Raw genomic sequence first — 23,308 nt, 5'->3', positions numbered from 1 at the left:
AATAACAATAGCAAATGCAAAATTACGCAACAAACTTAAAATTAAAACATTCTCGGAAGTCTGGGAGTTCCCAGAACAAGTATCTTCCAAATGTTGATATCAGTAACAGAGAAAAATGGTCGATATTCTCTATTCCTGGGATGGATGAATTAACAATATACGTAATTAAGCTTTTACGGGACCCTCCGAGTGCGAGTCCTACTAGTGCTTGGCCAATTGTTTTCTTTTTTTACATTATGTCATGGTACTGTACTCAGAAATCTTTGTCCTCAACTTTCATCTGGGATTGAATGGAAGATCGGAATGCCTTATGTGACCATCTGCTTTTTCATGGTCAAGAGACCCGAGACAAAAGATTGCGTTGTCAGCAGAATTGGTATAGTCCTCTGTTTGATGAAATTTAACGTTATCACCCAAACTGCAGCTCTTAGTGAAACTCATCCAGTGCACGTAGCAGGTTGACAGGTTAATAATGAAAACAAATTTCCCGCATGATTGTCATGAATATTTTATGAATAAAACCATCTACATCGCTAAATAAAATTTCTTTTTGTGTTACAAAGTTTCGGCATGTGCAGTTATCATCGCCGGCCGGGGTAGCAGCTCGGTCTCGGGCACCTTGTCACGGTTCGCGTGGCTCCCCCGTGGGAGGTTCGAGTCCTCCCTCGGGCATGGGTGTGCGTGTTATCCATAGCTTAAGTTAGTTTCAGTTAGAATAATTACTGTGTAAGCCTAGGGACCGATGAATCAGCAGTTTGGTCCAATAGGAACTTGCCACAAATTTCCAAAGAATCACGTATCCTCAGACATAAGAAAATTATTGTTGATATTGTAACGAAAACTTGTTTTGAAAGTTCGAAGTTTTTTATGATTATCTTGTTAAGCAGCTGATCTGATAGAATTACCATTTCCTGCAGACATATGAGTGTCAACTTTATCTTTGACTAGGACGGAAGCTGAAGCAATGAATTAAGATTTTTGCCACAGCTGGGAATATGAGCCCAGGTGTGCTGTTTACTGGGCAGACGTGTTAACCATTACACTACCGTAGCAGTGTCGCTAACAGACCTGCAAGGACTGCACAAGTCCAACGCCCTAACAGGAATTGAAGGAGTTAATTGAAGTACTGGTAGGGAACGCATTGGCTTGGGGAGGTCCTTGCAGCTGTTTCTCCCAGAATATTACAGTGGTGTCGTGGTTAGCGTATGTCTATTAATCAGGACACCTGGCTACAAGTCTTATCAGTGGCAAAAAATTTAATTCATTTCTTCAGCTTATGTCCTTGCTAAACGATGTTCAGCATCATAATTAATACATTAAAATTAATACTGGCGATGAATATTGTAGTATCATTGCCACAGATACTACAACAACGCCGCGCTAACACAAGGTTGGCACCTCGTCGTCTGCCGAGCACAGCGCACTTTAGCGGGCTGTGCAGCTCGACTGAACTGGTGTGTGCCTTGTGCACTTCTTAGCTAGATTTCAACCTAGGCAGACGCACTTTCATAATCGGCCCTCAGCCAGTTCTGTAATGCTTGCATTGATTCTCTGAGGAGGGCCCATCGGGCTTAGTCCCTGCGAATACGTTGTATTAGTTCATGGTATTTCATGTTACGAGTTCATAGCTGCAGTCCTACAAACTACTGAAGATAAGTAATATCATTGTACTATGTGTTTCTTGAATAATAATCCTTCTCTCTAACAGTGTGTCGCACCGCATATTTCATCTACATGATTACTCTGCAATTCACATTTAAGTGCTTGGCAGAGGGTTCATAGAACCACAATCATACTATCTCCCTACCATTCCACTCCCGAACAGCGCGCGGGAAAAACGAACACCTAAACCTTTCTGTTCGAGCTCTGATTTCTCTTATTTTATTTTGATGATCATTCCTACCTATGTAGCTTGGGCTCAACAAAATATTTTCGCATTCGGAAGAGAAAGTTGGTGACTGAAATTTCGTAAATAGATCTCGCCGCGACGAAAAACGTCTTTGCTTTAATGACTTCCATCCCAGCTCGCGTATCATATCTGCCACACTCTCTCCCCTATTACGTGATAATACAAAACGAGCTGCCCTTTTTTGCACCCTTTCGATGTCCTCCGTCAATCCCACCTGGTAAGGATCCCACACCGCGTAGCAATATTCTAACAGAGGACGAACGAGTGTAGTGTAAGCTGTCTCTTTAGTGGACTTGTTGCATCTTCTAAGTGTCCTGCCAATGAAACGCAACCTTTGGCTCGCGTTCCCCACAATATTATCTATGTAGTCTTTCCAACTTAAGTTGTTCGTAATTTTAACACACAGGTACTTAGTTGAATTGACAGCCTTGCAACCTGGACTCCTTCAACTCCTAGCAACTCGGCCTCCTACGTATTTGCATTTAGTAAGGAGCTGAACACACCCACGCGTTTTGTGACTCTAAACAGTGAGACACAATAAATATTGTAACTCTTCAGGCTTTCCCGGCGAGATCTTGACATGTGGAATAATCGTGTCTGCTGCCGGATGTTTGTGTCGCTCTGGCACAATATTTCGGCCACGTAACTCGTTGCCTTCTTCAGGTAGCACCTGAAGAAGGCAACGAGTTACGTGGCCGAAATATTGTGCCCGAGCGACACAAACATCCGGCAGTAGACCCGATTATTCCACATGACAATAAATATTGTTTCGCAAGTTCAAGGTTTTTTTGACATCTGATGATGGCAGATGCTGAAACGTCGAAATAAATAAGGACATATTATCTATCGACGTCGATGGTTGTATTGTTAAAGTGTGGCAGGAGTCACCAGCGGGTACGTCGTTTTCAGGTGCTGGCGGCAGCGGCGCGTCTCCGCAGCGCGGCCTGGTGGTGCAGGGCGGCGTGACGCTGGAGCAAGGGGGTGGCGGGGGCGGCGGGGGCATCGCCACGATCGCGCAGCCCGCCTCGGCGCCCGTCGCCATCCCCATCGTGACGTGCGACCTCGCGTCCGACCTCAGCATCAGCGACAACGCGCCCGACAACGGAGACTCCGCGGCCGACGGCGGCCAGGCCTCTGCCACCTGCTACCTGCAGGCGCCCGCCAAGGACACCCTCAGGGTAAGCAGCGCAGCTCTGCACTTCTGCCGACTCGCTTACGGTGTACGTAACTTAACTGGAAGGCTCAGCACCAAAGGTCGACTACCGTGAATAATGAAATCCACCACGCTGCCAAGCCACCGTCCTTCATCTACATACACACACAGGGAGTGACAGATGTGTTTGCCCCCAAACCTTGAAAAACGATAAATGAAACCAATATTTATTTACATAGGTAAACGTAACAAATATTACTCTCTCTTTGGAGTTGTGCAAATATTATTTGAGAGGTCTAACAACAACAGCCAAAATTCCACACGGTGAATAAAATCGATCTGGAGTTTTCCCGGCATATTTCCAATTTGAACAGTTCTCGAGTATCTGACCGGATATCGTCGTAATTTCTCCACAGTATTTCGGCAGACGCACCCGCTCCCATCTTTAGGTGGTTCCTGACGAATGCTGTGCTGACTCACTTACTCACTCACTCACTATATTGACGGGCCTGCCTTGGCCCGAGGTATAGGAGTTTAAGCTTGGATAATCTGTTCCTCCTGAATCCTCTCTGTTGGGAATGTTTTTCTTCTCGGTTAGGATTGGCCTCTGGTTTCTGTAGATGAAGAATTATCTGCCGGCTCATTCCAGCGGCTTCTTATTCTTCTTTTTCTTTTTCTTGCTGCTTCCTGGCTGCCCGAATTCTATTTTCTTCGGGCGGGAGAAGTCCACTGGCGGCGTCTGTTGCCTGGATGTACATGACTGCTTGGTCAGTCATGTAGCGCCAATCCTCATCGGTGAAGATCGGGTGCTTGTTTATCAGATCAATTAAACTAACATTCCCCCTCCCTTCCTCTTAGCCTATTGTTCTCCTAAGTGGTTTATGACCAACTGTCCTTCTGAGAACTCCTCCGTCTCTCCCCCTACCAACCCCTTTGGAAAAAGGGGTGCCATCCCAGCGCACTTTTGATACCAAATCAACTGAATAATTAATTTACTTGATCAATTAATTACCCCCATTCCCTCTGGGAAATCCCCAGCCTATCAGAGGGCGTCTTCTATTCCCTCCCCACCTCACTACTGGCGGAACGTTCACAAATCGGCGGGAAACTATAAGTGATGAATTCAAATTTTGGTGTTAAATTCATATGCTAAATAAATGGTTTTGCGGAGTGCATATTCTTTACCATAGAAAATAAATTTGCACATCAATGGTTTGCAAGGATGTAAGGTACTTCCTTTATTTTACCATCTTCAGGATACTGACACAGTTCATTAAATCACATTCGAAGATATCCAACCCAGAATACTGGTGCAGTCTAGCTCCCCTGCTCCTCCTGTTGGTGGTAAATTCAAAATTTTGCGGGAAAATCCCTTTGGCTGTGAAACATTATTATTGAGAACTAGACAGCAGTTCTATCCAGTTTCATCAATAACTGCTGGATGCTGAGAGGACGTTTTCTCTATTAGTCTAGTAGTAAAGAGTTGCTCCAACCAGTCTAGCCAGTAATTCTATGTGGGAAAGATAATAGGGCAGCAAGCCAACACTGAAGTGCAAGGGAGTAACCTCCTGTCGGCCTACAAGTGAATAGCTGCTGGGAAGGACATAAGGAAGGGTAACGTCAGAACAACGACCCACTGTCCCGGCGTGGCTATAAATCCCTGCCCCTTATATACAGGACTTCTGTAGCAACATCATTGGGGAATGAAACACACTTACACCTATTTACAAATTGCAAGTCTCATCCAAGCAAAAGGAAACATGGGAAACACGACGAATGGTATTTTTTACAGATGTACTCCTTACTATCTTACTTGAACACAGCATCTCAAGAAGACAAATCTTTCCAGTCACCTTCAGTCTAGTCCATAGCCATCTACTAAGAGTATTGTGTACCTGAACACTGGTCAGCAGAAATTTTCTTTGCAACCGCCATTCGCTACAGGCTTAAGCCGTGGCTTCCAGTTGCCAATCTCTTGTGACCATTCCTGCCAATAGCTGCGGCACAAAGTGAGACAAGCAGAAGCATCTTGGACATTTAATTCTAACTGCAGTTCCGCCCCGCTGTACCCAATCCAAATCAGGGATGCTGATTTGTCAATACACCTTAAATTTCTCACACAAAATTTAGATTACTCTCTTTTATACAAGTTATTTTCGACATAGAAGGAATCTGACCATACACACATCTTTACATCTCTAATATATTGTTCCCTGGGGTGAAAATTCTGTGCAATACTATGGCATAGGCTATATTTCATATCAGTATTCTCACATCAGGCAGAAAAATTTGTTCTTATCGGCTTAATATCTGCCACGTTCTGCATCACAGGACTAGAATATTAAACAAAATTTTGGCACATAACGGAGTGCTAAGAGAATGTTCTACCTCTATCACAGGATGCCTTCTCACCAATGGACTCCCTTAAAGTAATCAAATGCCTCATCATCTACGATGTCTCGAAAGTTAGCAGCACAGAGGAATTGTAATTAACAGTTTTATGCTAGATATCGCTTTATAAATTCGGTAAAATAATTAATTTCATTACGATGGTCAACTCCCCCTGTGTAGTTGGGAGATTGAAATTCCTTTGCCGTCGGCAAGACTCACCGGAGGAGAAACACCCCTCTGAAGATGTCCAGCGAAGCACTGGACGAAACGTTAGGAGCTGAAGAGTTTCATGGACCACGACCTTACATCCCGCAAGGTTTACCAGAAGAAATGCTAATGATGTTCTGACTCTCAGTTGCCTTGTCATGCTTGTAGAAGTAAGTCATTTAGATGGATCAGATGGCTCTGTGAACTATGGGACTTAGCATCTGAGGTCGTCAGTCCCCTAGAGTTAGAACTACTTAAACCTAACTAACCTAAGGTCATCACAGACATCCATGCCCGAGGCAGGATTCGAACCTACGGCCTTAGCAGTAGTGCGGTTCCGGACTGAAGCGCCTAGAGTCGCTCGTCCACAACAGCCAGCTAAATCATTTGGAATCCTGGTATACTGCTGAAAAATTGAATCCTGCTGAGACATGCCCGTCTATGGGGGCAGTAGGACGTTTCACTATATTGTCCACCATTGCGTCACCTCTTCCTCTATCTCCGCCGCCGCCACCAAGTCGCGTGTGATCAGCTGCCACTTCTTCTACTACGTAGCGAACTTCTGCCGGAGCGTCAGGCCTGTAACATTCCCGACCGACAACATCTGTTCGCCATTCCGCCAGCTGTTAATGATTCCACACTCGTAAACGTTGTCCTATCAGTCTCAGAAGGATTGGACGCTTAGATGTCATTGACATAAATACGAGGATGTTGAGCAATATGCTTTCCCTCATCCCTCCTACCATCTGGAACGTTTAGAGATGTGATTTCGCAATATCCCAGAAAGGATGAAACAGTGAGCAATAGAAAAATACCTGCCTTCTGACCGCCTCATCACAAGCGTGTATGGGTCTGCAGACCTAAGTTTCTCTTAGAATGTAGCCTGCAGAAGCGTTGCTACTGGTTCAAATGGTTCAAATGGCTCTGAGCACTATGCGACTTAACTTCTGAGGTCATCAGTCGCCTAGAACTTAGAACTAATTAAATCTAACGAATCTAAGGACATCACACACATCCATGCCCGAGGCAGGATTCGAACCTGCGACCGTAGCGGTCGCTCGGCTTCAGACTGTAGCGCCTAGAACCGCACGGCCGCTTCGGCCGTTGTTGCTACTGGCTCTCCTCAAATAAGTCGACGGATATTTCGAGAACTCAAACTGGAATTCGTGGAGCTAATGCTAATGAGGAACAATATTAAGAACTGACATTTGAAGGTGACAGCACAAGGATTCTAATGCCACAAGATCCATTTTGTGTACGACCATGAAGATAGCATACGACAAATTTTCGTGCATACATAGGATTCCAGACAGTATTTCTCTACCGCGACGTATTTGCGAGTGGAATAGGAAATGAAATGACTCACAGTGGTACAGGGAACACTCCTCCCTGCACCATAAGATTGCTTGCGAGGTATACAAATATATATAGAGGGCAAATATTGTCTACCTATTAATATGTCAGTTCATCCATTTATAGCCACAACTCATGGAAGAGTGTTTTCTCTTACTCGTATTAATCGAGAAAACAAAAGATGGAACTTCTTCTGCTGATTGTCTCTCTATAGAAACCATCGTGTCCTCGAAGATGATTATCCTCACCTCCAAATCTCTTAAAACTGTGTCATTCATTTTTATGGTATACAATGCATAACATCCCTTAGATGCTCGGGCTCAAATGCGGTTCCTCTCCTTCGAATTGTCTTGGCTCAAACTCGTCAAGGGGTTGAACCGCACATGTCGCATTACACGCACTAAATTAGACACTTGTGACCATTTGGTTAAATTTTCTGGCTGATGGCAAGTTTGCGAAGTACAAAGATAATATAACATTCCACTTCCTTATCTTCACGAAAAGTTGGAGTTCACACCAAGCGCACGGCTGCTCACCGCCAAGTCCCTCGATACCACACAACGCGAAATTTTCCAAGACGTTTCACTTCCTAGCTGCCTAAAGACCGACCGTCCGCTTTCGCGTTTGCATCCGAACTGTTCACTTTGGTGTCTCCAGCCGAACTGTCCGTTTTCGCGTCTCCATCCGAACTGTCCCCTTTCGTATCTCGACCAGAAATGCCCTGTGCCCGTCTCCGACCGCGTTTCCCGCGCGCTGAACATCTTCGCTCAACTGACTAGCGCAGTTCCCTTTCCTGAAGCCGTCCATCTGATTGGCTACGGTTTATTCTACATTACTTTACATTTTAACATATTAAATTATCAAAGCTTGACCACTTTCACGTTCTAAATAAAGCGACATTAATACCCATTACATAATAAACGTTAAATTCCTTTACAAAAGACCAATACAATTTCCATCTTAACTTTGAGTGTCAGGCCAGTAGCCTTGCACCAATGTGCATTCTGATAAATAAATAAAGAACAAAAGTAACTATTATGCACTAAATTTTACAAAAAATATTACATTGCCTAATGATTCAATAAGGTGTCATGCTGTCATCGTTCAATGCGTTTTGTCTGTAGAAAATGATGATCTGTAGCCTAAGTGAAAATACTGGTAATTTAAATTTACTACTTCTTTTAAACAAATTAAGTTACATAGTTGATATTTACAATGGCTGTTATTTTAATGATGCGCTTCTATATGAAATGTCGATCGTTAAGATTGATCAAAGCGTTCAGATTTTAGCATTCAGGTCTTTGTTACAAAACTTGTTAATTTCACTTTAACAGTAAATCCTAAACTACTACAGATACGACAAAATTCAAGTTTCATTGGGATCACAATGAAAATTTATGGAGGATGGCAGATTAAAATTACTGTGGCTTGATTCCCTGCACTACTTCGGAATTAAATAGTTTTCATGAATGTTTCCATTTATGGCCTATCTTAAGTCCGCCTATTTAACACTGCTACGTCTCCTTGGACAGAAAAGCCTTCTACTGGGTTTCCCTATGGCGTAGGTTCTCGTCTGTCTCCCTCGCACACTACAGCGCTTAGGCCTCGATAGACAATAGACGCCTGTGAGTTTCCCCATATCTTGGTGAATCTGCGCCTTTTGTGCCATCCAGTCCTGGACGACAGGGTTCGTTTCACAATTTCTGAAGTCTGACTCTTTCGGATATATACTTAAATTAGAGCGAAATGCTCGTTAACAAGGGGTATTCTGCAGGAATAGCATGGATAGTACGCACCATCAGTTGTCAATCGCACCTGTGGAGAAACAGAAAGATTTTCGCACATCCAGGCGAGCATCTAAGTATCCTCATTCATCCAATTTTTTGGTCATATATCTCAGTTTTACGTATTTTCCATCAATTTTCGTAATTTCGTCAGGTATTCTATAATTTAAACTCATTTTACCCACTCACTCGAGTTCCAAACCACAGCTCTCGTCGACTTGTCACGTCAACAAAACTTCTTATCACGTCGATATCGTGGTGCTATCAGCCAATGACATTGCAGCATGATTCTCAATTTATGTGTCATTGCCAAATAATTGTTTTGAGTGCTATATTCATGTGCACATGGGCCGCCCTGAGTGGTCGAGCGGATCTAGGCACTACAGTCTGGAATCGCGGGACCGCTACGGTCGCAGGTTCGAATCCTGCCTTGGGCATGGATGTGTGTGATGTCCTTAAGTTAGTTAGGTTTAAGTAGTTCTAGGTTCTAGGGGACTGATGACCTCAGAAGTTAAGTTCCATAGTGCTCAGAGCCATTTTTGAACATGTGCACATGACGTGTGGCGTGTTACATTGCTTATAACATATAACACAATTAAACACTGTTTATTAGTGCAGCAAATAACCATCAAAAGAGAGGAGGTGCAAAAACTACGTTCTTTAACCAAAACGCTTTATAAATTCCATAAGCTTTTATTATAGTTACCCATCTCTCCCTATGTTGATGGCGGTCACAAAGTATTTTCGCATTCAAGGATCCTGAGCAAAACCATGGTTGTCCCTCCTTGCGTCTTGTAAGTGTTCATCTGTCTTAAACCAAACCTCCCTGTAACATTGTCTCCAATTTAATTTGGAACTGACGAGAAGTTGGAGGGAACTGTACAAATGACATTAGACATTTCGTGAAGGAATAAGGCTAGTTGAGGTCCACATAACCAATACACTTTGATATTTTGCCTTCTGACAGAGTATAACGTATGATCCAAAGCGCCACAACCGGCTGACGCTACTGATATTAATGTAATCGCCATTCAGAGAAGAGTGTTCTGTACCAATGTTATTCATGTCACACACCCAATTACACATGATCTCTCTGGACGTTTGCATGTTGCAGATATTGGCACTCCTTATTGGTATATAGTAGATATGAGTCTGATACATTTGTGAGTAGCCGGTCGCGGTGGCCGAGCGGCTCTAGGCGCTTCAGCCCGGAATCACGCGGCTGCTACGGTCGCAGGTTCGAGTCGTGCCACGGGCATGGATGTGTGTGATGACCTTAGGTTTGTTAGGTTTAAGTAGTTCTAAATCTAGGGGACTGAGGGACTGAAGACCTCAGATGCTTAATCCAATAGTGCTCACACAGCCATTTGAACCTTTTTTTTTTAGACTATTGTGGTGAAATAACAGACAGCTACGAAGAAGAAGAAACATATGGTTTTGCATGATGGAACTGCACATGGAAAGAGTTTTACTTATTTTATGTAAATCACTTGTGCTATCTATTCAGTTATATTGTTTGGATATTATGCAAAGAAGGTACTCAAAAGATAGAAATTATCATAGAACATAAACACACACTCCTAAGGCGACACAGTACTGCACTTAAATATGCATAATGTGAAAACCGTGTGGTTGCAATATATTAGTCACTTGGAGTTCAACGCTGTTAATACCCCATTGCAGGAAATATATTTCCAACATCCGACATACATTCAGCTTGCAAATTTTCTATCCCACTCACTATGGCGAGAAATTTTAAGATGATAAAACTACTACTTTCTACACCAAGGAAAAAAAAAGACATAGTTTCACAGAAGTTGCAGTACTCAGTGTTCACATCCTATTATGATTTGGAAATTATGCTGTCCACACATCAGTCCTATAAAATTATCGTCAGCGACGGAAAAATGCATGAAACAACGATGTTTTATGAGGAAATAGGTAAATTCATAGCAGCAGTGTTTGGCATGTGAAATTACGTAATCTGTTCTACACACAGCGTTGTTCAAGCAAATGTATACATAGGGATTGCAGTACCTCACAAACACCTGTTAATGACTTAGAATAATTGCAGAGATGTAACTGACGACTCGATTGATGTCCAAGATGTGGCAGGGAAATGTAGTACTTTGCATCTTCGTTCATCTAGAGGAGAGTGCTGAAGTAGGTTTTCGATCGCTTTGGTGGATGTGATTCATCACACATGCGTTGGAAGTCCTCTGCTGACTATGATATGCGGAGGTTTGCTGTTAACGATTGCAGATACGTAACGCTCTAAGCCAGATACAGATTACGCAGTTGTATCTGGGTCAGATGCAGGTTGTACCACACAACTGCTACAGCCTGAGAGAACACAGTAAAAAATGCAAAATGTGCGATAAATGACTTACCACAACATCTGACTCTCTCTCTCTCTCTCTCTCACACACTCACTCTCTTTAGAATCTGTCATCACCATTAGATCCCACCTTGTTATAACCCCTCCCATCGCAACCGATTAGTCCATCCACTTTCTACCAGCCTATAACGCCAATCCATGTCAGATGATTCTCTTCTCTATGGAAGCATCCAACACAGTAGTCAACTTACATGTATTCCCGTAACCAAAACAGACATACTGCAACATGTTGCTAAAAATCATGCAGCAACTGTTTTGTATGGTATTTTTTAGCTGACACCGCATGGTTGTCATTGGTAGAGAGTACAGAGAAGCGCATTGTAAATACTGTTTGTCAGAGCTTAAAACGCTTGAACAGTCTTGCACAGGGTCAAACATATGATCCCATCTATAGTTGTATATTTCAGTCCTGCGATATACAAGCTGGTAATACAATGCTTTTTAGTTAAGGAGAACAAAATTTATCAGTGTCACATGTCCGACCACGTTATAGAAATCTATATCGTGTTTGCCTATAACTTTGTGGCTACATCTGGGCTTGTCATCCGACATATATAAAATTATTTCTCCACATTTGTTGGTCATCCAAGTTAAACAGTCTATTCCAGTAGTCTTACGACTGCCAACGATAAGCGATTGTTTTCCCTGGTTCCCATTGCTTCCATTTTAACTTTTTCTCGTATTCGTCCTGCTATCATATACAGGTCCCCATTACAAGAATTGTCCTGCACCAAGCAGACAAGTAAGTACGCCCACATCCTCCCTTAATTTTCCAGCATTTAGGCTTTCCCGTAAATTATACCTATTTTCCGCCAATTTTCGTAATTTCATCAATTTTATGTCACTTCTGCTCATGTAATCTTCATATCACTTCTCGCAACTTATTCTAAAATTCCCTGTAAATGTAGTACGGTTGCCAACACCTAACGCAGCTGCGCCATTTTTCTGTATGTGTGTTTGCATCACTTTCACGTGGAGACCCCCAAGGCACGGGATAGGTTCAGGAGAGGGTCAAATACAGCTCCTTGGTGGATCCACCATCCATTACGTCACGGATAGGGCTCAAAGTTAGATCCATCATGGGATACTGTCGGGACAGGGTCTGCAGGCGAATCCACCACACGTTATGGCCTGGATAGAGTAGGAGGTGAATCCACCAGGTGTTATGGCTGGGGAGAGTTTGAAGGTAGATCCACCATGCATCATGGCAAGAGGGGTAGGGTACAGAAGTAGACCTACCACATGTCACTGCCGAGAGAAGGTTGGAAGGTGGATCCACCACGTCTTATGGTCGGGATAATGATCGAGGTGGATCAATGACGCGTTACATCCAGGAGAGGGTTTGAAGGTGGATCCACCTGCAATATGTCTGGGGTGGTGTCTGAAGGTGGGCTTACCGGCAGTAGGTCTGGAGTATGTTCGAAATGTTCTGATTCCGTGAAACTCAGCTCGTTCTGATTTCATTCATGAGACGCCTAACGTACTGTGTATAGTTCCCTGCTGTATCTAGTCAGTTTCGAACTATATCAGAGCCAATGCTGCACGGACGTTTGTTTAAAGACAGAAGAAGAGATACAAGATGCATAGAGAAACCGTTTAGAGTTTTGCTAAGGATTCACGAATGCGAGAATACTTTGTGACCCTCAACCACAAAGGGTGAGATGAGTAATCATAATAAAATCTTAGCGAATTTATAAATTGATTTGGCTAAGGAACGAAATTTTTGCATCTTCTCACTGTTGATGCCCCATTTATACAATAAGGTACAGTATTTGTGAAACTTCCTGGCAGATTAAAACTGTGTGCCGGACCGAGATTCGAGTTAGGGACCTTTGCCTTTCGCGGGCAAGTGCTCTACCAACTGAGTTACCCAAGCACGACTCACGCCCCGTCCTCACAGCTTTACTTCTGCCAGTACCTCGTCTCCTGTCTGCAGAGTGAAAATCTCATTCTGGAAACACCCCCCAGGCTGTGGCTAAGCCATGTCTCCGCAGTATCCTTTCTTTCAGGAGTGCTAGTTCTGCAATGTCTGCAGGGGAGCTTCTGTCAAGTTTGGAAGGTAGGAGACGAGCTACTGGCAGAAGTAAAGCTTTGAGGACGGGGCGTGAGTCGTGCTTGTGTAGCTCAGTTGGTAGAGCACTTGCCCGCGAAAGGCAAAGGTCCGAGTTCGAGTCTCTGTCCGGCACACAGTTTTAATCTGTCAGGAAGTTTCATATCAGCGCACACTCCGCTGTAGAGTGAAAATCCCATTCTGGAAACAGTATTTGTGTTATGGGACAGTGTAATAGGGTTCACGATATGTACACATGTCTATAGCTCTCACAAAGTAATGATTTCGTTGTGGGTGGTTTAACAGTGATACATAAATTGATAATCGTGCTGCAATGTCATGGCTGATAACAAAAAAAATGGTTCAAATGGCTCTGAGCACTATGGGACTTAAGATCTGTAGTCATCAGTCTCCCAGAACGTAGAACTACTTAAACCTAACTGACCTAAGGACATCACACACATCCATGCCCGAGGAAGGATTCGAACCTGCGACCGTAGCAGTCGCGCGGTTCCGGACTGAGCGCCTAGAAGGCTGATAACATCAATAGAGCAACATAGTGAGATGTATTGTTGATATGACAAGTCATATCGAAAGTGATGGTTGGGAACTCGAGTGCTTGGGTGAAATGCGATTAAGTTACGGAAAACCTGATTAAATTACGAAACTTGGTGGTAAGTACGTAAAACTGAGGTGTACGGCAAAAATTTGGTGTGCTCACTATCTGCGCTCTGTGAGTTTAAGTCCTGCAGTATACCCCCTGTTCCTCATTTGGTTATGCACTGTAAGTCATAAGAAAGATAGACGCAGGTCCAGAGATTTGGAGGTCAGGATGACCATCAGCTAGGACGCCAATACGGTGATGCCGTGTGGCTAGGGCCTCCCGTCGGGTAGACCGTTCACCTGGTGCAAGTCTTTCGAGTTGACGCTACTTCGGCGACTTGCATGTCGATGAGGATGAAATGAGGATGATAAGGACAACACAACACCCAGTCCCTGAGCGGAAAAAATCTCTGACCCAGCCGGGAATCGAACCCTGGCCGTTAGGTATAACATTCTGTCGCGCTGACAACTCAGATACCATGGGCGGACAATACGGTGATGATATACCTGGACGCAATATGCGCCACCAATATGAGGAATCAATGCTCTTGGTCTGTTCAAAAACAGAACGTAGAGACATCTGCTACTCCAATACTGTGGAAAATAAGATTACACCTACAGGTCATCGCTTTCGGAGATCTGTTTGCAAATGCTGTGCAACGTCGCTAACACAAGAACCTTCTGTTGTGATTGACAATCTGTGGCCAGAGCTCTTCCTCCAATACAGGTGACAAAACATTACGCAGTTCTTCCAACCTGCTACAGTGGACCAAACGTATCTATTCGATGAGATCACCACACACGCTTGATGTCAACAAGCAGACAGAATTGGAAATTTGTGGTAAGTTCCTGTGGGACCAAACTGCTGAGGTCATCGGTCCCTCGGCTTACGCACTACTTAATCTAACTAAAACTAATGTAAGAACAACACACACACCTATGCCCGAGGGAGGACTCGAATCTCCGACGGGAGAGGCGTGCGAACCGCGGGAAGTCGCTTAAGACCGCGAGGCTACCACGCGCAGCGCAGATGGTATTTGTTTTCGATTTATCAGTAGACTGAAATGCGGTTAAGCCTTATCGAGTTCTCTAACAGGGGAACTTTTTATTTTGTAGTTCTACTTCGTTGGATGTTAGAAAAGTAATGAGAAGAGAAAGCATGTGTGAGAGAGAGACTGCGCTGTTAACGAAGACTCTGGCACCATTACACTGTCGTATTTCTAGCGCAGTAATCGAAGGAATACGAGAAAGGAGATTAGGTTATATACAGGGGGACATTATAGACAGTCATTCAGTTTCGATTAATTGTAGGTGTGACGCTTCTGAATTTCTTTCTGCAGTCTCTGTGTACTCTGCATGGTTATGAATTTCCTCTCGTACGTTCGTGTGCAGTTTTTCACTTTGTGATAGCTCTCTACCTAGTCAGTGACTAGTGGATTAGTAGACGGCCGTTTGATCAATGGAACAGTGATGTCGGAACGTGATGGGATTTCAACATAACTAGCAGGGGCATGTGAGTTGGCGTGGGACACCTCTTACTCGTCGAAATTAGGTGTATTCAAATGTTGGAGGACTCGTGGGAATACGTCAGGTAAGCGATACTCGGACGGAAGGCAATTTGATAGCTGAGTTCCATATCGCTCCATCTAAATATTGATGGCAAACATATTACAGTCTCTCACAAAAGACTCGCGAAGTGACTGCAATGATAAAATTAAGATCTAATGCAAAGTTTCCTGCAGGGTTACTATCACCAGTGGAAGTTCCACCTTTTGTTCTCTCGATAAGCAAGAGACCACATACTTCCATGAGGTTTCTGTGCCTACAAATGGATACACCGACGTCTTAATAGGAGGACTGTACTTCTACATCTATAAGCATACCTCACAAGCCACCATGTAGTGCGTGGTGGAGGGTACCCTATACTACTACTACTCATTTCATATCCTATTCCACTCACAAACGCTACGGTCGCAGGTTCGAATCTTGCCTCGGGCATGGATGTGTGTGATGTCCTTAGATTAGTTGGGTTAAAGTAGTTCTAAGTTGCAGGGGACTGATGACGTCAGATGTTAAGTCGCATATTGCTCAGAGCCATTTGAACCATTTTTGAACCACTCACAAATATGGTGAGAGAGAAAAACACTATTTATATGCCTCCGTATGAGGGCTGATTTATCTTTGTTGTCCGTATGTGAAATGTATGTTCGCAGCAGTAGAATCCGTCTGCAGTCAGCTTCAAATCTCGGTTCTCAGTAGTGTTGCTCAAAAAGAACATTGCACTACCTCCGGGGATTCCAGATTGATTTATTGAAGCACCAACCCACCCATTTGGCGGGAGCCAATAGGAACACTTCTACAGCGCTGCATTCTGAGGGAGACGTAGGTTTGCAGATTCATACACGTTTGAGATGGGGTGGTGAACAGACAAGTATTTTACTTTTGTTCGCTGGATTAGTCTTCCGGGCAAATTTAAAAAAATCTCAGGACTTTTTGGTTTGCAGGAGGGTTGAAGTGAAGCACATTGTTCAACATCATGGTAATTCCCCCAAGTGACACTGAATCACCCAATCCTTGTGGAAAGGATGGGACAACTTCAGTGAGTCTAGAATCAGTATCAGCTGTCCGATAGAGCGAGCGGTGGTTTGTCGGCCACGATCGGTACAGCCCTGATCTTCAGACAAAGGTTCGCAACCCGATGGCGTTGGTGGTAGCTGTTTACAGTGATCCCACTGGAGGCGGCGGAGATGGCGGCAGTGGCGTCGCGCCGGTGGAGAAAAGAGTGAAACCTCGTTCCACTGCCCCCAAACCGCCGGGTCTCAGCAGGATTAGTTCGGGAGCAGTAAACCAGAATTCTAAGTTACTTACTTCCATTAGCATAACAAGGCAACGGAGAGGCAGGACGCAGTTAGCGTTTGATACCCTCAGCTATTTGACGAGAGTTACCTCTCATTTTGGTATCAGATGAAGTGACTACCTAGCCTGTGGAAACCCTCCACAGACGTCATGGAAATGTCTGTAACAGTTATTTGGTGAGTGTAAACCGACTGCAGGAAAAATGTCATCCGCCATGCAAAGCGACTCTCACGATCAATGAGGTGCCACTGCGTGGGTGCCAGCGAGGGAGATCTTTTAATGGAATTTCAATGTAGCAGCTACAGAGAAAGATGATCATCGTAATAAAATCAGCTATATTACCGAATTTATAAAGTGTTATGTTACATAAACCTTTTATTTACAACTCCTCTGTACTGCTACCTCGTAGATGATGAGGTTAGTTTAAGAGAGTTTCGAGGTGAGGAGGCACCCTGCGATAGAGGTACATTATGCTTTTGGCACTCCATCATGAGCCAAAAATGACTTTAATGTTCTAGCCCTGTAATGCAGGCTGTGGCAGATATTAAGCTGATAAGAAATTTTCTACCTGATGAGATCATACTTAGATTAAATACAGCCTATGCCCTAGTATTGTATAGGATTTTTACACAAAGTAACGATACTTTAGTGATGTGAAACGTGTATATATTCCGATTTTTTCATTTTTTAAAAAAATACGTCGTATAAAAGAAGGAATCTACATTTGGAGTAATAAATTCAAGGTTTATTGACAAAACAATGTCCCCTTTTTGATTGGGTAAAGTGGGTTTTTTTTTTTTTAACAGGAGAGCCTATGTCGGTGTTGGAATTGCAGTTAGAACTATTACTACAAGTTGCGTCTGCTTGTTTGCATTGCGCCATGGCCATCGGCAGCAGTGGTCACAAAGGTTCAGTGATCGGACATTGCAGCTTAAGCCCGTCATGAGTGGCAGTTAACAAAGAAAAATTGTGACTAGTCGGCCAGGTACACTATACACTCGTCAGATGGCCATGGACTAGACTGGAGGAGAGTGGTAAAATTTTTCTTCTTGAGATGATGTGTTCAAGTAAGATAATAAGCACTACACTTGTAAAAAATATCATACGTTCTATTTCCCATATTTCTGTTAACTAGGATGTGACTTGCAACTCGTAAATACTGTAGGTATAGGTGTGTTTCATTCTCCAGTGGTGATGATACAGGAGTCCTGTACATAAGTGACAGGGATTTGCAGCCGCACTAGGACATAAGGTCGCTGTTCTAATACTGTTACCCATCGTTATGTCCCTCCCACCTGCTATTAACTTGTAGATCAGCAAAAAGCTACTCCCATGCGCTTGAATGGTAGCTTCCAGGCTTATTACGCATCCTTCCCACACATGGCTATTGTGTAGACTGGCTGGAGCAACTCTCTTTTGCTGGACGAATGGCGAAAATGTCCTCTCTAGGGATGTAGTAGTTACTGACGGAACTGTCTAGTGCTGGCAGCTATCCCTGCTCAACTCCCATGACTCACAGCCAGAGATTTTTTTTTTTTTTTTTATTTTTCCACCAAATTATGAATGTCCCGCCAGTAGGCGAAGGGAAGTTAGACTAAACTCGTGTTCTCGGTCGGTCATTTTGCACTGTGATGTCATAGACTGTACCACTATTCCAAAGATGATAAAACAAAGCGGATACTGTACATCGTTCCACAAAAGCAATGCGCAAATTGATTTTCTAAAAATAAAGAGTATATTATTATTATTTGTTGTTGTGTCCTCTGAAATACTATGTAATCACCATATGAATTTATCGCCAAAATTCAAATTTAGTACGGAATCTGGTATTTCCCACCGATTTGTGAGCTTTTCGCCAGTAGGAAGGTTGGGTGGGGAGAAGCGCGGCCCTCCAATGGGATGGGCATTTCCCAGAGAAAAATGGTTAACTAATTGATCAGTTCAATTAGTCGATTTATTTGGTATCAAAATGGCGCTGGGATCCGCATCACTTTTCCCAGAGAGGTGGGTGGGACATGGAGTTGGGGTTGGGGGGAGAGGGGTAGTGGGTTTCTCCGAAGGGCTAATTATCCCCAGGGAGTCATTAATCACTTAGTGCAACAGCTGACTTGCTGCCCAGGGGAAAATAAGCATTAATACCTTGCTAACCTAAAAATAGGTATAATTATTATTCTGTAATTGACGTTAATACTGATGTAATATTGTTCAGTACACCATACTCAGTCATGTATAGAAATATCTAAGGTAACACCCATTACACCCTACATGTTTATTTTTCTCTCCATTTTATTTTCTATAAATAGACTTTGTGCCAGAATCGCCTGTCTTGTTTCTAATCCTTTTGTAAATACAAACTGTTGTTCACTCTACCCTCCACCTTCAGCTCTCATAAGAATTATCTGTTGAGGATTCTTAATGCATGCGTAATGGGCTTAATTTTGGTACTGTGCACTTCTTATAGCTACCACCTTCTTTGGTTTAGGAATCATGACGCGTTCCTGGAAGTCGCCTTGGTGTCTCTCCTATGTTGCAGATTGTCCTAATCAGTTTCAGCAGCATCATTTTCAGTCTTTCACCCACATTCTCGATTCGTTCTGCAGAAATTGCAGTACTGGACGTAATTTCCATAATTAGTATCAAACGCAAAACCTTCCTGGCAGATTAAAACTGTGTGCCATGCCAATATTCGAAGTCGGGATCCTTGCCGGGCGGCTGGTCCCGGCGGAGGTTCGAGTCCTCCCTCGGGAATGGGTGTGTGTGTTTGTCCTTAGGATAATTTAGGTTAAACAGTGTGTAAGCTTAGAGACTGATGACCTTAGCAGCTAAGTCCCATGAGATCACTCATTTCAACATTTTGATCCTTGCCTTTTGCGAGCAATTGCTCTACCGACTGAGCTATCCTGCACAATTCACCCGCAATCGTTTTAGCATGCAAGGCAAACTTGGGAGGCAGGAGATGAGGTACGGCGGAACTACAGTTCTGAGGAAGGAGCCAGGGTCATGATTCGACAGCTAAGTTGATAGACAAATTGCTCGTAAAAGCAACGATTCCGAGATCTAGTCTCGCTCCGGCACACTGTTTTAAGCTACCAAGATCTTTCTTATCAACACACACTCGCCTGCAGAGTGTAAATATCATTATAGGAACATCAAAAATGTTAATGTATGCTTTCCCGTCGTATACAGCTGGCGAAGAGTTATCGGGCTTCCAACCGGGTGGCGGTGTCTTCAAACTGCGACGTTTCGACGGGTACAGTGAAACACAGATTGGTAGGGCCTTCAAGAGGAGACAGGCTGACAAATTGCAGGAAGAGGAAGAAGAGGAAGAGGAAGTTAACAAGAGACTCGCCTTTCTTCCATATTTGGGGCCCATATCAGCCAAAATCGGGAGGCTACTGAGAAAATCAAACATAAATACCGTCTTCCGACCACCGCCGGAGACGAAAGAGCTGCTGGGCTCAGCTACAGACCCACTCAAACGCAACACACCTGGTATATACAGCATTGCCTGCGATTGTGGTGTACAGTACATTGGACAAACGCAGCGCTGCATCTCGAAAAGGTGCGAGGAACACACCAGGCATGTCCGACTTGGACAGGTAGAGAAATCTGCTATAGCGGAACATAGCATCAAATAAAACCACACCTTTGATTTGGAGAACCCCAGGGTGCTGTGCCGAGCCGGGAGCTATTGGGACAGCGTCATTAAAGAATCAATAGAAATACGGGTCTACGAGAATCTTGTGAACTGAGCGCGGCCTGGAATGCAGCATTAGCCGCAATACGCCAGGAACGCACCAAGAAACGTCCAGCTCTCGAGAAGCGGCCGGAATGCTCTGACGGAGACACGAACGGCGCACCCGCTTCCCCCTCCACCCCTCCCGCCGGTTCATCTGAATCCAGCCTCCCGCGGCCAGGTGGTGGGGGGCACGCCGCAGGTATAAAGGGACCGGCATCAGCTAAGTCTCGGCACTTCGCCAGAAGATGACGAGTACGTTACTCGTCGAAACGTCGCAGTTTGAAGACACCGCCACCCGGCTGGAAGCCCAAGAACTCTTCGCCATCACAAATGTTGACTCTTAGTATGGATTATGGTACCGGTGAGAGTGCTTCCCGACGGGACGCTGCAGTTAGCTGACACGCGCACCTCGTGTGGCCGGCAGGTGTCGCGGCTGTCGGCGTGCCGGCTGAGCGGCTCGACGCTGTCGGTGAACGGCGACGTGGTGGCGCGCTGCCGGGCGCCCAGCGTCGGCATCGACACCGACCTCGTCAGCGAGTTCGACCCCTCCAGCTCGGACTCGGGCGTCATCAGCCGCTGCGCCGTCGTCAAGCCGCTCAAGCTGCGCCTCTGCGAGCCCATCTTCGGCGGCCGCAAGTCCAAAGCGGCGGGCAAGAGGCCTGGCGTCGAGGTGAGTAGACCAGTAGGATGCCCGCGGCGGCTGACGCCGCATAGCGGGCAAACACCCTTTCCCCGTGGTCCCCCCTTCCTCACGGCTACATATGGTTTGTGTTACCGGCTGTTCTAGAAGTATTGCCTTCCCATCAGACTTTGCTGTTAGCCATGTTGTGTTGAATGGTTCGCCGTTCACACAATTCAGTTCTGTACGAAATGCGCAAGAAAACCTTACTATCATAACTGAACACGTCTAAACGTGAGTAGTGACGGAAAAATACGAGCGGCATTCGATAAGTAATGCAACACATTTTTTTTCTGAAAGCTGATTGATTTTATTCGAATTCCAGTACACCATACCATTTCCCATTCTTTTCACTATAAAATCCTACTTTTTAATATAATCTCCGTTGAGTGCGACGGCCTTATGCCAACTGAATGCAAGGGCCCGTATGCCCGGATGAAACGCAACTGGCGATTAAAATTGCTACACCACGATGACCTCCTACAGACGCGAAATTTAACCGACAGGAAGAAGATGCTGTGAAATACAAATGATTAGCTTTTCAGAGCATTCACACAAAGTTGGCGCCGGTGGCGACACTTACGACGTGCTGACATGAGGAAAGTTTCCAAACGATTTCTCATACACAAACAGCAGTTGACTGGCGTTGCCTGGTGAAACGTTGTTGTGATGCCTCGTGTAAGGAGGAGAAATGCGTACCATCACGTTTCCAACTTTGATAAAGGTCGGATTGTAGTCTATCGCGATTGCGGTTTATTGTACCACGACATTGCTGCTCGCTTTTGTCGAGATCCAATGACTGTTAGCAGAATATGGAATCGGTGGGTTCAGGGGGGTAATACGGAACGCCATGCTGGATCCCAACGGCCTCGTATCACTAGCAGTCGAGACGACAGGCATCTTAACCGCATGGCTGTAACGGATCGTGCAGCCACGTCTCGATCCCTGAGTCAACAGATGGGAACGTTTGCAAGACAACAATCATCTGCACTAACAGTTCCACGACGTTTTCAGCAGCATGGACTATCGGCACGGAGACCATGACTGCGGTTACCCTAGACGCTGCATCACAGACAGCAGCGCCTGTGACGGTGTACTCATCGACGAACCTGGGTGCACGAACGACAAAACGTCATTTTTTCGGATGAATCCAGGTTCTGTTTACAGCATGATGATGGTGGCATCCGTGTTTGGCGACATCGCGGCGAACGCACATTGGAAGCGTGTATTCGTCATAGCCATACTGGCGTATCACCCGGCGTGATGGTATGGGGTGCCATTGGTTACACGTCTCGGTCACCTCTTGATCGCACTGACGGCACTTTGAACAGTGGACGTTACATTTCAGATGTGTTACGACGCGTGGCTCTACCCTTCATTCGATCCCTGCGAAACACTACATTTCAGCAGGATAATGGACGACCGCATGGTGCAGGTCCTGTCCTTTTTGGATACAGAAAATGTACAACTGCTGCTCTGGCCAGCACATTCTCCAGATATCTCACCAATTGAAAACGTATGGTCAATGGAATCCGAGCAACTGGCTCGTCACAATACGCCAGTCACTTCTCTTGATGAACTGTGGTATCGTGTTGAAGCTGCATTACCAGTACACGCCATCCAAGCTCTGTTTTACTCAATGCCCAGGCGCATCAAGGCCGTTATTACAGCCAGAGGTAGTTGTTCTGGGTACTGATTTCTCAGGATCTATGCACCCAAATTTGCTTGAAAATGTAATCTCATGTCAGTTCTAGTATAATATACTTGTCTAATGAATACACGTTTATCATCTGCATTTCTTCTTGGTGTAGCAATTTTAATAGCCGGTAGTGTACCTCTCTACTGGTCAGAGTCACAGCCAACGTCTCGCTGCATCAATAGCCTCCCCATCATCCATGCCTTGCTTCCCGCCGAGTGCATCCTTCATTGCGCCAAACAGCTGGAAGTTGCTCTTTACGGGCTTCTGTTACGTAGCTTAGAATCCAGCGGACGCAAACCTATGAATAACCCGCTGCTGGACGAGTGTGTCACCACTACGAGCCGGGACATTCAGTTCAGCAGCCAAGTGTGCGCTTGTGATCCGTCGATTCCCTCGAATGAGGGTGTCCGCACGTTCCAGTAATAGATGAGTCACAACAGTGTTTGTGTCCGGCAGGTGGAAGATCAGACAAGTGGGCGCGATCTTG

At 44.8% G+C, this 23,308-nt stretch overlaps 1 protein-coding gene across 1 annotated transcript in view; it reads left to right on the top strand.

Annotated features, from left to right (window-relative positions):
* Window positions 1-23,308, top strand: part of LOC126474395 (alpha-2B adrenergic receptor-like) — a 100,251-nt gene that overhangs the window by 64,420 nt on the left and 12,523 nt on the right. Inside the window, exons 3-4 of the mRNA XM_050101864.1 lie at window positions 2,801-3,087; window positions 20,868-21,125. Coding sequence (XP_049957821.1) covers window positions 2,801-3,087; window positions 20,868-21,125 — 545 coding nt within the window. The remainder of the gene's footprint in view (window positions 1-2,800; window positions 3,088-20,867; window positions 21,126-23,308) is intronic.

This window comes from Schistocerca serialis, chromosome 4 (genome assembly GCF_023864345.2).
Source record: "Schistocerca serialis cubense isolate TAMUIC-IGC-003099 chromosome 4, iqSchSeri2.2, whole genome shotgun sequence".
Taxonomy (NCBI): domain Eukaryota; kingdom Metazoa; phylum Arthropoda; class Insecta; order Orthoptera; family Acrididae; genus Schistocerca; species Schistocerca serialis.
The sequence above is the reverse complement of the archived record's forward strand: the minus strand, read 5'-3'. Positions and strand labels throughout refer to the sequence as shown.